The following is a 16,308-nucleotide window of genomic DNA, read 5'->3' on the forward strand; positions in this document are numbered from 1 at the left end:
TAAAATCTTAAAGCTTTCCCTGTATAATACTGAACCTGCTCCATGTTAACTCCAAGGAGCTTGAGATGCCTTTATTGTCTTGTCTGAACATTAAAAGATTACATAATTTGTATTGGCAAGAAAGATACAAATTGAGGCAAGAGTTTCTAACAGTCACCAAAAGAATTTCCCTTAGATGACTTTGCATCAAGCCTATATAAGTGCTGAACGAGGCTGCTTTTAAACCAACCATGCAGTATGCTTTAACAAAGACTAAAGCTTATTATTTTAGCATGGATTTAAGTAAAAGGATAGTTATGCATGGAAGTGCAGCTGACGTTCAAACTGAATATATCCTGGATAGGCATGCTAAATCTGAGCCAATGAAGGCTGAAGCAAATGTCATTTGAGGAGATAACACTGACTATGTATACTGAGAAGCAACAGCAAAATGCCGTATGAGTATTGAGCCCCACACTCCACATATTTCCAAAACGGAGCAGAAAGGTGGCAATTTAATAGTACAAAGGTGGCAATTTAATAGTACAGTCACTTTTTGATAAAAATTTATACTGGCTTCATTATCTTCTTTGAACTCAGAGATGTTCAACCTGGCTCAGATCTAGTACCTACAGTATAACGTATCATACAAAAAATATCAGGTGTTATAGAAAACTGACAAATAGAAGTGTTGATGTAAAAGCAGCTGGAAGAACAATTGGCAAGATATTGCACTCACAGTATAGAAAGGATTAAAGACAATAGTTTACATTGGAACTTTGAAGGAATATTAAGCATGACAAGAATAATTACAGCAGTAATCTCTTTCATGCCTCTGACAAATCAGAGTACACAGAAATTCATACTGTGCACTGTACTAAGAACATGGTTTGCAATTAGTACATCTTGGGCTGGGTCTAGATACACCAAAGATATACGAAACAACAAGACTCATTTTAGAACATCATTTTAAACTGAACTTTTTACGCTGAAGACAGAGAACATGACAGACATGCATGTGTAACTTGTTTGTGAAATGTGATGCGATGGGTTGTACAATAACCCTCTCACATGCCAATTGGGACACTGCAGCCATGAGGACTGATGCCAACAGTCTATACTAAAGCTGACACAAACTGTAGAAAACTTTATCTGTGCAATTATTCATATGAATATTATGAAACTCATAATCTAACGAAACTTTAATAAGTGTGTACTATCTTAGATAATGAATGTTACCAGATAAACTTCATATTACCTAACAGTACAAGAGATTCTTCAAGAGGCTTTGCATTTCTGTAGTTGTGCCCCTTTGTTTTAACATATTCATACAGTTCATGGAATAATTCCCTGACAAAAAATAAATTTAGTTAAATTTACTGGAATACTTAGATAAATTTTGTGAAGCTACAAATATGCTGTAGGCTGAAACATTTTTTGCAACAAGACACCGTTTCCTTTTGATTCTCCACCTAGCCCCATATTATGACATCCTTTTCTGATGAACTCATAACGCACACCAATTTCAAGCATGTCACTGGTGTACAATTGTGTGTCTGTAACATTGTGTCTTCATCCCCACTGGGACGTGATGAAATATGTATGTTCAGAGTAGATCCTTCTTTACACATATAACATTAAAATAACATTTTCATATTATTAAGTTTTATACTGACTCTTTCAGTAACAGTATTAAAGATAAAAATATATATAACAGTATAAGAATTTTCCCAGGTGCAAATTTTATATCAATGAAAAAGAAACCACCGATTCTGATCTTTTTTTCTGATCAGAAATTATTAATATAATCAAATTAATTAATGTAATATGACTTGGGCTTAGCGTAAGGTATGATGGAATAACAAGCAACCCACATCCCTTCCCTTCAAAAAATAAGTCACTGTGGATATATATATATAAAAAAAATCCCTTTCCATACCTACACATATGCAGACACCCACAGAAGACTAATCAGCCAGCCTCTTGAAATGCCGTTTTGCTGTCTGTCCACTTTTCTCATGAGTAAGTGTCTGAAAAAGGCCCAATAAAAATATAATCAACATATTTTAGTAAATGTAATGTAAAAAGGAGTTTAGAACTTATTCAAATTAGTGTGCTATGGCCTAAAGTTTTTATTTGCTTCACTGACCAATTAACATTTAAATTAAATTAAATGCACAAGCTATTTGCAGCCGTCAAAATATTAAACAAATGAAAACATTACTTAATAACTGAATTTGTACTAATTTAAACAAGTTTTGATGGTGGTATTTTAAAACAAGAAACATTATGATTCAACTCTAATGGGTTCTGATGAACAAAGATTATGGTTATAACATTTGAATTTTCCATTTCTGCAAACATAATCTGTTACTGATGGTGGGCTTCAGGGTTCTTGCACTATGTCTGCCCTGAAGATAAAAGAATTCTGTTCTTGTAGTTCTCTAAGCAATAACATAATGGACAAACTAATGAGGTTTGATGGTTATTGTACATACCAATAACATCCCTGTATCAGAAAAACTGTACGATCTTGAAGTCTGACTTCCGTCTGGTATTTTTGATATGGTTCTCAATTCATCATCTTCTAAAGTTGTTGTGTTCTGGAAATTACGTAATACTGCAACTACGTCATTATTATAACTCCAAAATTTCGCTTGTCAAAACCAAATTTTGTGATGATAGCTGGTAAGAGAAGCAGTAGCAATAATATTGGGAGGTATTAAGAAACAAACAAGAAGAAAACATCTGAAATAAGTACGTTGGGTGAAATCTGAAAGTAAACATCCCAAGTGTGCTATGTGTCTTGTACATCTCATTTTTTATTTATCACCCTACAAAACCAGAGTCCAGCCTTTTCAGCTCCAAGTCCTGGCCACTTTATACCAGAGAAATAGCCTATGTATACTTTTGAGAAAAGGCTTGGTAGTCTTCAGACAAATCATAAACATGGCTAATTGCTTTGTTATTGGATTATTTAATTACATGTCATCAAATGTATTGGTTACACAGCATCAGATGAGAAATGATATATCACTGGAAAGAGAGAAAAAAGTCTCATGAGAGTTAAGTGATGGTGAAGAGAAATATTCCAACACCCCTGCCAGAAACTGAAATTCAGAGGTCTAGTCCATAGATGTTGAGGTCCCAATGGCCATGAACTTAGAGCATTTGGAGAACATATTAAAATGAAGCTACCTACTTTCAATACCTCCCCAGATGGCATTACTTCATCATATTCTTCTCCAACTTTAAAATTCAATACAGTGGTTCGAATTAATGTTGAAGTTTTAACAGTCCAGATCTCGTCTTTACAAGAAATCTCAACTACAGGTGTGGAAGCAGCCATCATCTTCCGAGCCACATATGGAACACCTGCAAATTGTGTGTCAAATCAGTTATAGTCCCAAAAAAACACTGTCTTGAGGAAGTTATTGTTATGTCATTAGAAGCAAAAGGTAGATATTATATAGGGATTCATAGTCAGTAGTGTCTTATATATTTCATACTCTAAATAATAAAAACACAGAACACAGATAACTGCTGTTGTTCTTACTTAGAATTCTCTAAAAATACAAGCAAGAAAATTATTGTTCTGGTTACTGAAAATTCTCATTCAGGATAGTTCAGTAAGAGTAGTGACTGGCTACAGACAGGATGAACAAGGTTTGATTTCCAGCATGAAGTAATGGGAAATTAGTAATTTGATCGCTTAGAGGGTAATGGGAAATATATTTAATATAGAACCATGGAATGATTTAATACTGTGTATTAGATCAAACTGACACAGGCTCTTGTGAAAATATTTAACTTTCAGAATCTGATATAAAACTTGTTTGAAGTTTTGATACTACAAAATTTGGTGTTGCTTTCATTCAATTACTAACCAATTGCTTTGAAGTAGCCGTCCAAGTTTTCATTCTTCTCTAGCTGGTATTTTCCAGTTATCTTAACCATCTTCAGTTCTAGATGCCCTGATTACCTGTAACAAATTATTAATAATGCAGTTTCAACTGCAGGTTACATAGAACTGAATGTAATGGAAGAACATGGATGATGAATACAGAAACATATGGAGAGTCAATGCTCATTCGAAAGTACAGGAATTCTCTGGATAACCACCAGCACGCAGTAACAGAACAGCAATATTTTATACAGATAAATGAATATAAAATCATCAGCCTATTCCAAAACCTAACCTAAAAATAATACAGAATTCTTAGGCAGTAGCATTATTAAAACTGCAACATTATCTTCACTTCAACAGTTATTATGATGTAGAGGTTAGCATTTCTGCTTTAAACTTGAGAGGTCCTGGGTTCAAATGCTGATCTGAGGTTTACTGTGGTTTCCACCACTTCCTCAGTCCACAACTGCTTCCTTTCAAATTTAACCTTTTATCCAATACTATATAAGCAATGCAGTTGAAAGGAATTGTTAACCAAAGTGATTGCCATGAATTGTCTGCTATCTCCAAATTGGAGAACTTAAAATCTGCAATGGCATAAAATCTAGCCCACTTAAAAACCATGCTTATTACATCATACCAGTGCTCTTTCTGCAGCACTTTTGTCACCCCATCACATCATTAAAGTTTTGCCTATTCTAAGAAGGAACCCTGTTTGTGCCTATGCAAGGTGTGCTTCAGGTCCTAACATAGAATACACTGAGTATAGATACCTTGTGACATGCTTGAACATATCTGCTCAATTAAACAAGTTCAAGGCTCGGACTAGGTTGACCAGGGGGCCAAACAGAGTAGTGGTTTATACTATTGCCTTAAGACAGAACATTTGTTGGTTTCAATTACAAACACTTGGATGATGTGTAATGTCAACAAAATAAGTATACATATTCTATAATGTCCAATTTAAATTTGGGGGTACCTTGTTTGTTTCTGCTGAGGAAACAACTATGATGTCAGTATTTACAGATTATCTTCGGTCAGCTAGAATAACGCCTTGAAATAGAACTGAAATTTCTTTATAGTTTTTTCCCAGTTCACTGTAAACTGTATCTCAGAAGCTGAAGGCTGTACTCGACATGGTGTGTTTGAAACATCCTACAAACCAAGTAGTTTTGAAAATGGTATGTTGCAATGTTAGGAAAGGCTACTAAATATACTATGGTAATTTATTATTATAGTATTTGCACCGACTGCTCTCCTTCTGCCGCGTCCAAGAATGTTCTAAATAACAAAGAAAAAGGAGCAACAATTTTAGCACCCGAAATGACAACACTTAACCCATGCACGGACGACGCGTTTCACCAAACATCTGATACAAAATACACGTAAAAGTTACTGGTCGTTATCCAAAAATAATTTAAAAAGTTCAGCCATATGAAATAACATTTAAAACGTGATAAACTTGCTCATCAAGTCTCCGTAAAAATAACAATATTCAACTGTCAACTCATTTTTCTTTAATTGCAGAAATAAACGCTGGGAAGAGTATGTACAATTATGCTGTTAGCGCGAGATGAAAATCCAACATTCTCAAATCTTACCCGAACAACCACAAAGACCACTCCCCACAAAAAATTATTTATCTCAATTTGTGGGTATCAATTGTCGCCATCTATCGGAACGATGGTAAAATGACAATACGGAAGTGCAATTTTAAATAATTTATGCCATAGAAGCACGATTGAATAGCTTTAAGCATTTGAAGCAAAAAACTTATTCAGATAAAATTTAACATTAAAAACTCAGTTTCTAAGCGTATCCATTTATATCGGCTAGTTAATGCTGTTATGGAAATAACAGCTGCTCAATATATGGTACATCTAGTAAAAAATATAGTTTCAAGCCTGAAAATTGTCTTTTTTGCACAAGTGTAATTTCATAAAACTTAGGTATATCTACTGCCAAACTTCTATAGACTGAGGAAGCATACCTTACTGTACACTAAAGAATCCCTTTCCTTCATCCAATTTAAATTAGAAGTATAAAAAATCATAAATGGAATGATACAGAACACATACCCCAAAACAACACAAAAGAATTATGATGTATATTTTAAATCAGTGTCAACATCTAACACTGAAACTTACAAAGAGAAACAGAAGCAATATCCAAGATAAGGATATTAAATTTTGTAAAACTACTGAGGAAAGAACCAGATAGAAAAGAATTTGAAATCAAATCTTAATAATAGTAGTTGAAATCCAAACTCTGTGAACATAATTTTAGGGGAATTTACTGTAATGGTTTTGACACTTAAAGATGGTAAATAGAACAGGATATCAAGAAGGGAATTATTATTAACATTTAAAGGAATGACACAGAACAAAGATCATTCAGCCAGACAAAATATGACTTCATGAAAAAAGAGAAGAGCTATTAAGAAATCTAAAAGGAAAGGCTATGGTATGACATAAGAGAATGTAGACTGACCAGCAAAAACAGAAGATGCCAAAAGCAGTAAACAATATAACAAACTTCCATTCATGTTCAAAATTATCAGTCCTCACAGCAGGAACATTTTGGAAGGGAAAGAAATGTCTTATATATACATCTTCCACTTACTCATTGAGTTTATTTTGTAACAAGTTTCTTATAAAAGCAATCTGGGGGTTCGTGGATGTACACATAATCACAAGAAGTCACTCCCCAAATTGTGAACACATGGTTACCAACTGTTAAATGTTACACACCAATACACCAAATATCACACTTTTACATCAATAAAAGAATACTGACCACAATTCAAATTTACATTTATCTGGGTACTTTACCTCAAATGAATCACCATTTAAATTTTAACTGCACCAACAGTTTCATCAAAATAATGGGTAGGTTGGGAATTGAAGAATGTCAGAACAATATTACACTTGTGTAGTTGTAAACATATTACTTATCTATTCTGAACAAAAACACAGACTAGACAATAAGAGGTATAAGAGTATTACTGGCTACAACAAAGGTTTTGTGGAGTACTAAGAGAAACAAGATGGGACAATTCTAATGTAATATCAGGCATGATATAAAAATAGAAGCACTATAAAAGAAGTGTATCAAATTTACGGATATATCAGTATGGAGATGACTAGGGCAATTCGATTCTTTTGAGACAAATAAGGATGACAACTACTGGACCAGGTAAAACGAATAAATACAGAAGAGAACAGAAACAGAAAAAGGTTGACACAGACACAAGATAAGTGCTTACTACAAGAAAGAGAATGGAAGAGAAATCTGTCATAAGATAACTAACGCAAGTGGTTCACAACTCAGTTGGCTCAGGTCCCCAGTTATATTTTAATGCAATACAGACAGACAGGAAAGAGGAGAAATAGAATGTTACAATTCCAAAAGTAATTTTTAAAAAAATTGTTCACAAACATTAATTTGTTTAAACTCAGAACTCAAATATCAAGCTATATAAATAATGCGAGTTGCTAAAAGACAATGTATGCATGTAAATATGTAATGTATTAGCAGTGTCAGATTTTGGCAGTACATATTAAATATCAGCCAGATAATCTGAAAGAGATAGCACCTGTTGCTTCTCAATAAGATCTCAAAAATATTTATGGCAATGTGCCTGCACATTCCTTTTTGCAGGTATTTGTTCCCATATCCACTTGGAAGGGTAATAATTGTCTACAGATACAGACATACAGTACTATGATCTGAACTTGAACAATTTGTACTGCGATGGACAATCGACAATATAAATACTTTATACACTAATTTTTGTATGCACACAGCTGAATAGATTTGTTGTACCAGCATTTACAGCTTAGATGAAAGTTTTGGCACAATTTCATTCCACCATGTTGGTCGTTGCATTGCTCCTGAGTTGTGAAAGAAGTGGGCTTGAAGATTATCATATAGCTGGATATAAAAATAAATGAATTAGACTTCATGCCTTATATTGTAATTAATATAAAAGACATGAAAATCAATGCTTTAATGTTCTTTTGACAGTGACCTCAAAATCAAATTTGCTGCACATCCAAAACACAGAGGATTCCACATTCAAAGAGTACCAATGAAGCAAACTTACCGAGGTTGAAATTTCAAAAACTGACCTATTTGTCATGTCACACCTGATTTGGGTAAAACTAGGAGTTATGTTACTGCATAATTGCAAGCCTATGTTTCAAATAAATAGCCATTCACCATGCCAATGATCATGAAAACACTTATAAACAATCTTTCTTGGTTCAACGCCACTAATACCAAAGCCCATCACTGGATGTCATCCAGAACTAGATCTATACACCTCCCCTCTTTATAACCCATTTTCATAATATCTTAATTTATTCATCATTGAAGTGACCATTTTCCACCAATTCTTTGTATTTCCTGTCCTCCCTTTCCTACATGCATGCCCTGGCCAACATAGCTATCTATATATCACTATCCTAATGATAATAGGTAAAACAAGTATAAACCACAAAGTTTGTATCATGTAATGTCTTAAATTCCCCAGGAACTTAAAAAACTGAAAACTAATCTTAAATTTCTACAGGCTGCATGCAGACCCACTGAACACCATTAACTCTATGGCATGCTTCTTTATACAAACCTTTCCATCTGACTTCCCTATTACAGAATTCAGAACAAAATCTGGAGGAGCTAGAGAGTCGGCAACAGCCACAGCCTCTGACTTTAGCTGGGAACACATCTGTAGAATACCCTCCTTGACTAGATCAGAGAGGTTGGAGCCTGTTGCGTACCCACCTGCGTGAAACATACTGCAAACACTAACCTATATGATGTGGTTTGGTTGGCTCATTAATGGGTTTACAGTCAACAAATGAAACAACTTAAATTCAAAATACAAAAATTGGAATTAAATGTAGTGCAATCTGAAGTAAAGTGGCAGCATTTCTTCCATACCGGATGTACTAATCACAGACATATAGTGTGGTCATTTAAATTATGTGATGGTCTTTTACTCCACTACAGATGTAATGATTATACGACTGTGACTGTGTCTTCTGGAAATATGTAATGCATTTCCTGTGCTAGATACATAAATATTATATGGCCATGAGTCAGTTACTGTGGTTTGAAAACAAAATAAGGTTAATGTAGAGTAGTACATATGACATACTTCACGACTGTATTGCTGTTACATTAAAATTAATATGAATCAGGTTCCAAGGATGTGAACAAGATGGAAATGGCACCAAGTTACATCCAACTGTTTGTTTTGGGATTAGCAATGTTTAAATTTGTCTGTACATCAGAGAATAAACTTGCATTTTGAAGATCATCTTTCTGTAAATGCATAAATAGTTTTTGCACACAGCACTCACTACACTCTACTCACTGAGAGCTCAAACTGAATACATGTCAAGTGTACCCCATATTATGACTCACAGTCTCTGATGATAAAATATTCCTTCACTTCTTGCCTGATACACACAAGGCATACTCCAGGTATAACAGGTGAATCATTACTGCTGTAACAATAATTTATTTTTATTTAGTGACTGTGTTCTTTCATAGTTTAATACTGCACCAACTACCTTTCTATGCAGTTTGTCAAAGTGTGTAGGAGCTATACCTTCTCTACCCCCCCCCCCCCCCCCCCCCCCCAAGTGCCAACATGGCATACAGTGGGACACCTTTACTTTTTATCAAAGTGTTTACATTGCAGTGTGCCCTCCAAAACAAAATAACAAACAAACAAACCAAACAACCGTAAAACCACTGTAATTACCATTCAGTATTATAAGCTCACTCCACTCTATGTGAAATGTGAAACCCTTACCTTGATATAATAATGTCAGATGTTTGTCCAGACACCACAACCCATACAGAGTGTATAATTTCACCAGAACAGTTTGAACAGCACTGTCCAAGCTCTGACTGATGCATCTTCTCCAGAAGTACATCAGTGCATTATTCTGCAACATGATTCTGCCAAATAGATCTCCAATAACCATCTTTGGGCAGGTTCTTAGTGAACATTCCTTACAAATCTGAGTCACTATAATGAAAAATACAAATGACAATTCCTTACCTCAGCATAGGCGAGAGACAGAGTCCTAGCTCGAAAAACCTGAGCATTATTTCTAGCAGTGAAATTGTCTTCTCCTTTTTCCTGTGAAAAACAAAGTCTCCTGTGTGTCTCCTGAAGCAGCCAGCAGATCAACCACTGATAGGAGTTCAGAATAACTGCAAAATGGAAAACAGAACTGTAGACAGATTCAATTCATGTGCTGAATTGCAAACTCCAGGGTCTCCTTTTCCAAAATCAAGATATTATTTGCTTTTATGGAACTTAAATGTTATTTAACATAGTCATAACAACCTACCATTGGATCCTATCCTCAGACAGATCATTCCAATTCATATTTTCACATCCCACTTCTCCAAGATATGTTTTAACATTATTCTCCAATTTATGCTGTTTCCCAAGGGATCTTCCTTCCATATGTCCCACCCATCACATCCCTGACTTCACTACAGCAATGTTACATACAAGTAAAAATTATGAAGTTCCTCACATTTTTAGTAATTTTCTTCATATGTATGTTGATCAGCACTCCTTTCAAATGCCCTCAATTCATATTTGTCACTTAGAGTGAGAGAATTTCACTACAGTACAGAAAAACAGGCAGAACTAGATTCATATATTTCAATCTTCAGGTAAAAAGACAAGGTTCTTGACTGAACAGAAGCAAGTATTGTCAGCATTTAATCTGCTCTCAATTTCATAATAAATATAACTTAACTTTATTACTGTCAATTTTGAGTGCCTCAATTTGAATTTGTTCCATTTTCTATCAAGGATTTATCAGATATACATATACTAAGATTCTGTCCTGTCTTTTGGTAAAAAAGATAAGCACAGCTTATGAAACTGATAAATAAATAATTATGGCAAAAGAAATGCACTGTGCATTTAAACCATTTTAAATAAGAAATGTACAGTCAAACCCAGATACAACACCCCTCTGTATACAACCACTTATGCACTTCACCCATGAAATCCTAGGAACCTTTGTACCCTGTGTAATTTCAAAAGAAATTCTCCAGTATAGCACCACTCCCATTGACCACCATCTACTAACATTTGTTTTTAAGACAAATATACCATTAAGCACCATAATAAAGTATTATACAATGTTATGCCATTGTGTTTTTGCCAGCTATACAGACAACTCCCTCAAATATTTAGCTGTAAAAATACTGCTCACCTACAAGTGCATTCACAAATAATATAGTGCCATTAAATGAAAATTGGGCTGTTAATTGAGATCAATAGTGTAAATGGCGACATACCAAATTCATGCAGGTGAAGTAAATGAACCTGCTACTGGGACGGTGTTAATTTGAAACTTGAATCATTATCAAGAATAAGTTGTAAACAGTAACAGGTAAGAAATTCCAATAATTATGGTAAAACAGGGCTAGTGGACTATTCCACAATGAAAGAGCTTTCTGCCAACTTTCCTTAAGTAACGTATAGTACGCAAACACACTTCACTTTCACTTTGAATACAATCGCCAGGATGGTCATGATGAAAGAAAGTTGAGTACACACAAAACATACAGAATTTTAAAACATCACAACATAAAAATAGACAATTTAAATTTACTGATATCTGCACTTTAACACCAATATTGGTGATGAGCAAAGAGTGGTGCTCTAATAGGGTTAGACTGTAACAGAAAAATCTGAATGTACATAAATGTTGCAATAAGTTTCATTCAATTACAATTTATGATAATTTTCTGAAGTCTACAAACAGCTGGCGTACTGTACCATTGTACTCCCATTTTTGTCTAATATCTGCAAAAACAGATGTCTGATTGGTAGTTGATCTGTTATGCTGGAATCCTCACTGATGAGCCTCAAGAATTTCATCTACATACAGGAACCTGCATGGCAAAAGATAATAAGCAGGAAGGTGCCAAAGGATGAGATAAATGAAGACAAAGAAAGATGAAAGATGTGAAGTGAAATAGTTGAAAATGAAAACGTGTACGCCGACAGAATAACATTTGTAAGATTTGAGGTTTTCACGGCGGTGAGTATGAAGATTTCTGTCTTCCGGGTTGTTGCGCTGTGTAGTCTGGTCGATGTTAACCAACGTTTCTAAGGTCATACTGCCTCCGTCATTAGGGCGATGAATACCTCTGAAACGTTGGTTAGCATCGACCAGACTACACTGTGCAACAACCCAGAAGACAGAAATCTTCTGCTGTAAACTTCTACCAGACTACACAGTGCAACAACCCAGAGGACAGAAATCTTCAGAATAACATTTACAGAATGCTTTTGAAAATGCTAGAACAGCAACACCAAGACAAAGCGTAATAAAACTTGAACATACTACACTGCCATAATAATGAGTTTTAAATTCACTGCCAAGCCACAAGATTCACAATCATTCCACGACAACAGAACAAGAGAAAAATGCTAAAGTAAGTTTACTTCTCCTACTTACAGTTATGATTTATAACATCTTGAAGATCTCTGCCTGTGAATTTCTTCTTTAAAATGTCTGCTGCATTTGAGAGGAAATCAGCAGTATTGTATGGCGATGCAACTTCTTCACCCTCCCTGACTTTATTCCACTGTCTCAGAAGCCAGTTACTCGTCTGCTGGACCAATACATTGTTGTCTCCTTCATATGTCACTGAAGCATCAAAATTGTTGCGAAGGTCACCCAGGCCTGATGCTGACGAACAGAAGCCGGAGGAATCAGAACAAGTACAGGAAACATAAAATATGTACAAATTTCAAACGTAAAAATACCACAAAGAAAACCTTTCAGATATCCATGTCCGCCGCATGCTTCCCGGCATTCCTGTACGGTGTCCCTGCAGGTCCATGTAATCAGAGGTTTAGCTGCTGACACCATGGCATGAATTTCCGAAACACTCGCTGGCTGAAACAGAAGCGTTAATGTGGAATTAGAAACTTAAAAAAACAGATCACAGATATAATACTGGTACCTTAAACTAGGCAATGGCCACTTTCAAAATTAATATTTATTCAGCATTCATAATTCTAGTTTAAACACACCACAAATAAATTTTATACAAACTTAATGTTGGTGGTGTTGTATGATGTGCAGATTTTAAAATGGTACTTTCTTTTCAGCTTCCTCTTTGTTAGATCCAAAAATTATCCCTAGCACCTTGCTCTGAAACACCTTCAGTCTGTTCTTTCCTCAGTGACATGGTTATATTCAAACTTAGGATTCTAATGTTATATAGCTTGTTAACATCATTTAATAAATTTGAAAATATACACTGGTTCTTCCTGTATCTAATTAGTTGCACCTTCAAATTTCTTGCTCCGACAGAATAAAATGATGAAACGCTACAAGAAGAATCTATGAGCAATTTGTTATTACATGAATTTCAAAAGCAATTATTACTGACACATTTTATTGCTATCCTATCAATGTACAGTTCAACATCAGCTGTAAAGAATTTTTTCCCCAGAAAATATACTTCAAAATATTCAACTGACAAAAAACAGAAACTAGCAGATCTGAATCAATCTTTCTGCAAGTTGAAACAATGTTTGGAGCAGATTTTCAGACACTCAGTACAAAAGGGTATTTATTTTTTCCAATGTCAGAAACAGCGGGGATGTATAAAATCTTACCAAGTCAGAAATTGATTTCCCAGAATTTGACCTCTCAACACATTCAAGATACTGGTCAGTGAAGTCTGCAACATACACTTTCAAGACACAAGTGGCAGCCATGTAGGGAAACAACCGCCATTGCTGCAAATTGAATAAAGTACACACTAGTAATACATTTAACACTTATGAGTTTAAACATGAAAAGGTTTACAAAATGTTCAGCTGGCTTTGTATTTAAGTATGAACACTGAAAGGTACATGGCGTGTGTGTGTGTGTGTTTGGGGGGGGGGGGGGGGGGGTAGAAGGGGGGGGGGGAGGGAGGTAAGGTTAAGTTCCATACATTTAACATCAAAGGTGAGACTCACAGCTGATGTAGCAGTGGGGTGAAAACAAATCTAATGTCCTTCCCAGAAACTGAACTCATTGTTCAGCCCATAAATAGACACTCTGCTAAGTGGGTCATCATGATATGTATAAAATGACATGCTTAAACTAATGTGAAAACAACAAAGTACTTCAGCAGGTCACATTTATTAAATTTACCTGAATAAATCTGCCAAAACAGCAATTTTAAGGAAGGGATTCAGATGCATTTCCACTCATATTAAATATTTATTTTGGTTTAATAAGTTCAATATTGAACTGCTTTGAAATTTTAATTGCATTGCCTTTAGGGTATTATATAAACACATGAACATAAAACATAAAAAGATTAATTTTTAATCACCATGTGTCAGACTTAGAAAACAATTTTTATCTCAAAGTATACTTGAGAATATATCAATTTACAAATATATTTTCAGTTGTCTCTGTTTAGAATATAAGTTTAATACAAACATACTAGACTGTCATTATCTGTAAAGAATGGGCAGCAATAGGAATGCTGACCAAGTAAACTTACATGTAGTTGATATTCTATTATAGGAAATTCAGTGCCATCAGATGTTGAGCCAAACTGCTTCCTAACTGCTGCATAACGAACAGCAATTGCCACGGCAGAGCAGCAAGCATTTGTACCTTCTGCCATAATGCCAACCCGAGCAGCAGATAATGTTTCAAGTGCCGCACCTGCACAGGATACAAGTAGAGTTCCGTAAGTCACTAATAAAACATAAGCCTTGCAAAGACACAGCTTTGTAAAGTCACGAAAAAAATACGGTGTAGCTCCATGTATTCTTAACCTCGGCATGAGACAGAAATTCTCATGCTTCATGCTCTGGTCACTTTACTTCTTGGTATCCACTGAATAGGCAACCTGGGAATGGTTACAAAGAAACGATTGCTGCCCCTGCCAGGAATCGAAAACCCAGTTGTACAGTCCGTGGCCAGTAAATGTACTGATTGACCTATCCTGGCACACAGGAGCTCAAAAGATCTGTGTTGTGGACTTTCTCAAAGCAGCGGCAACAACCCTCCATTCATACCCCAGACACCGAAAATACTCAAAACATGTTTCCTTCCTTACAGGGTTTAAATATGACAGCTTTCTACCTATCTTACTCCTTACCAAGTTGCTGTTCAGGAGAAGTAAATGTAGTTTCATAATCTCCATCAACAGTAACGTCACTGAGCCTGTTCAGCAGACTTTCCCTTGGAATTCTATACTGTTGGAAAATGATGAATCTGTCATTAAAGGAAAGTAACATGATTATTACACCAATCATGGAATTCATAAACTCTTTGAAGTTGAAGCGTGACCAAATAATATTTAATAACTCAGTTCCGCAAAGAAAACAACACACTCAACCATTACAAACATCAACTGGTTAATGATAATTAAATAAATAATTGCTGTATACTGTAAGAATCATACAAAATACACAATAAAAAATGCAGACCTATCGACTGTTAAAGCAGGTGCGATATACAGTTTAATACCAGGGGCTAATCAATGAATGAATAAATTGCACTACCAAAATTTTGATTAAACCAGCATAAAATAAGATGTTTTTGGTTTGATTTATTCAATATGCCGACAACTGCAAATAACAATTATTCCTAACTCACTAGTTATCTGTCATTATATCCTTACATTATATCACTAAGACAGAAGTCTTCCAATAGACCTGAGACAATCAAGTTCAATCCACATTATCAAAATTTACTTCCTTTTGATCCACTATACAGGAAATAAGAAAGAAAAGAAAAGGAAAAAATTGTGGGAACACATTATAAAGCACCTATATGGAAGACAATGGTCAGACGAAAATATTTAAATGACTGTGAATGCAAAAGTGAAGTAAAATGGCTGTGGTCAATGACCCGTGGTGGAATATGATATTGGTTGTATTGAACTATTGAATTCTACTACCAAAGTTACTTAGCTAGGGATTTAAATAAAAATATGGTAACATACACTGAAATGGTCTTTATAATGAGCTTAATGAAAACTAGACAATCAACGAGGGCATGCAGAGGCTGTAAAGTAAGAATAATTCCTCTTTCAGAAACAATCCTTTATAATATTCCAGCTAATTTCTGATGGATATCGTACTTCATCTAACTCTTGCAATTAGTTAAGAAAGACAGTAAAGTGCACACAAACCCATTGTCAATTCCGTTCAAACCATTCTTTTCTCCCAAGTCTCCCAGTATAATTCCTGGGTATGGTAGTAGTGTTGTTGGGTCACGGACAGGTGTCACAAAACCGTGCAGCCCATGACAAGTGCCATCAGCAGTACACAGTTGTGCAAACAGCAGGGCATATGTACAAGTTTTACCTGCAAATATACAGTATAGCTTGTCATGGCAACAGAT

General features: G+C 35.2%; 2 protein-coding genes across 15 annotated transcripts in view; both read right to left on the minus strand.

Moving 5' to 3' along the window:
• Positions 1–539: 539 nt before the first annotated feature.
• Positions 540–5,582, minus strand: LOC110838776 (fatty acid-binding protein-like). Of its 3 annotated transcripts, none has more exons than XM_022082353.2 (6): positions 5,488–5,555; positions 4,866–5,041; positions 3,867–3,961; positions 3,182–3,354; positions 2,478–2,582; positions 540–2,009 (listed from the first exon to the last, which is right to left on the minus strand). In XM_022082353.2, the coding sequence occupies exons 3-6, from the start codon at positions 3,934–3,936 to the stop codon at positions 1,947–1,949; spliced, it is 411 nt and encodes a 136-aa protein (XP_021938045.1). In that variant the 5' UTR covers positions 3,937–3,961; positions 4,866–5,041; positions 5,488–5,555; the 3' UTR covers positions 540–1,946. The 3 variants fall into 3 exon arrangements, with proteins under 3 accessions (XP_021938045.1, XP_021938046.1, XP_021938043.1); XM_022082354.2 differs by lacking the exon at positions 5,488–5,555 and adding an exon at positions 4,660–4,757 and having other exon boundaries at positions 4,866–5,480; XM_022082351.2 differs by lacking the exon at positions 4,866–5,041 and having other exon boundaries at positions 5,488–5,582.
• A 916-nt stretch (positions 5,583–6,498) lies between these two features.
• The window catches only part of LOC110838777 (peroxisomal acyl-coenzyme A oxidase 3), a 117,013-nt gene continuing 107,203 nt past the window's right edge, over positions 6,499–16,308 (minus strand). For 7 of the 12 annotated variants that reach the window (XM_087349097.1, XM_087349093.1, XM_087349092.1 and 4 more), the window contains 10 exons: positions 16,097–16,271; positions 15,059–15,174; positions 14,453–14,619; positions 13,569–13,691; positions 12,720–12,840; positions 12,397–12,630; positions 9,963–10,117; positions 9,711–9,846; positions 8,517–8,671; positions 6,499–7,819 (listed from right to left, as the gene is read on the minus strand). In XM_087349097.1, the coding sequence (XP_087205223.1) occupies positions 7,718–7,819; positions 8,517–8,671; positions 9,711–9,846; positions 9,963–10,117; positions 12,397–12,630; positions 12,720–12,840; positions 13,569–13,691; positions 14,453–14,619; positions 15,059–15,174; positions 16,097–16,271 (1,484 nt within the window). In that variant the 3' untranslated portion in view covers positions 6,499–7,717. The other 5 variants (XM_087349103.1, XM_087349101.1, XM_087349102.1 and 2 more) reach the window with 5 other exon arrangements.

The sequence above is a fragment of the Zootermopsis nevadensis genome, unplaced genomic scaffold (assembly GCF_977971745.1).
Source record: "Zootermopsis nevadensis isolate Lab colony 2312 unplaced genomic scaffold, Znev_1.0 Znev_ptg000015l, whole genome shotgun sequence".
Lineage (NCBI taxonomy): Eukaryota > Metazoa > Arthropoda > Insecta > Blattodea > Termopsidae > Zootermopsis > Zootermopsis nevadensis.

What these genes read in the sequence shown, in the direction of transcription:
- LOC110838776 (XM_022082351.2), bottom strand. Translation starts at nt 3,936, where the DNA reads ATGGTTAAGATAACTGGAAAATACCAGCTAGAGAAGAATGAAAACTTG. An exon ending in CGGCTACTTCAAAGCAATTG is followed by an intron (nt 3,355 to 3,866) that starts GTTAGTAATTGA and finishes CACAATTTGCAG; the next exon opens with GTGTTCCATATGTGGCTCGG. An exon ending in CATCTGGGGAGGTATTGAAA is followed by an intron (nt 2,583 to 3,181) that starts GTAGGTAGCTTC and finishes CGTAATTTCCAG; the next exon opens with AACACAACAACTTTAGAAGA.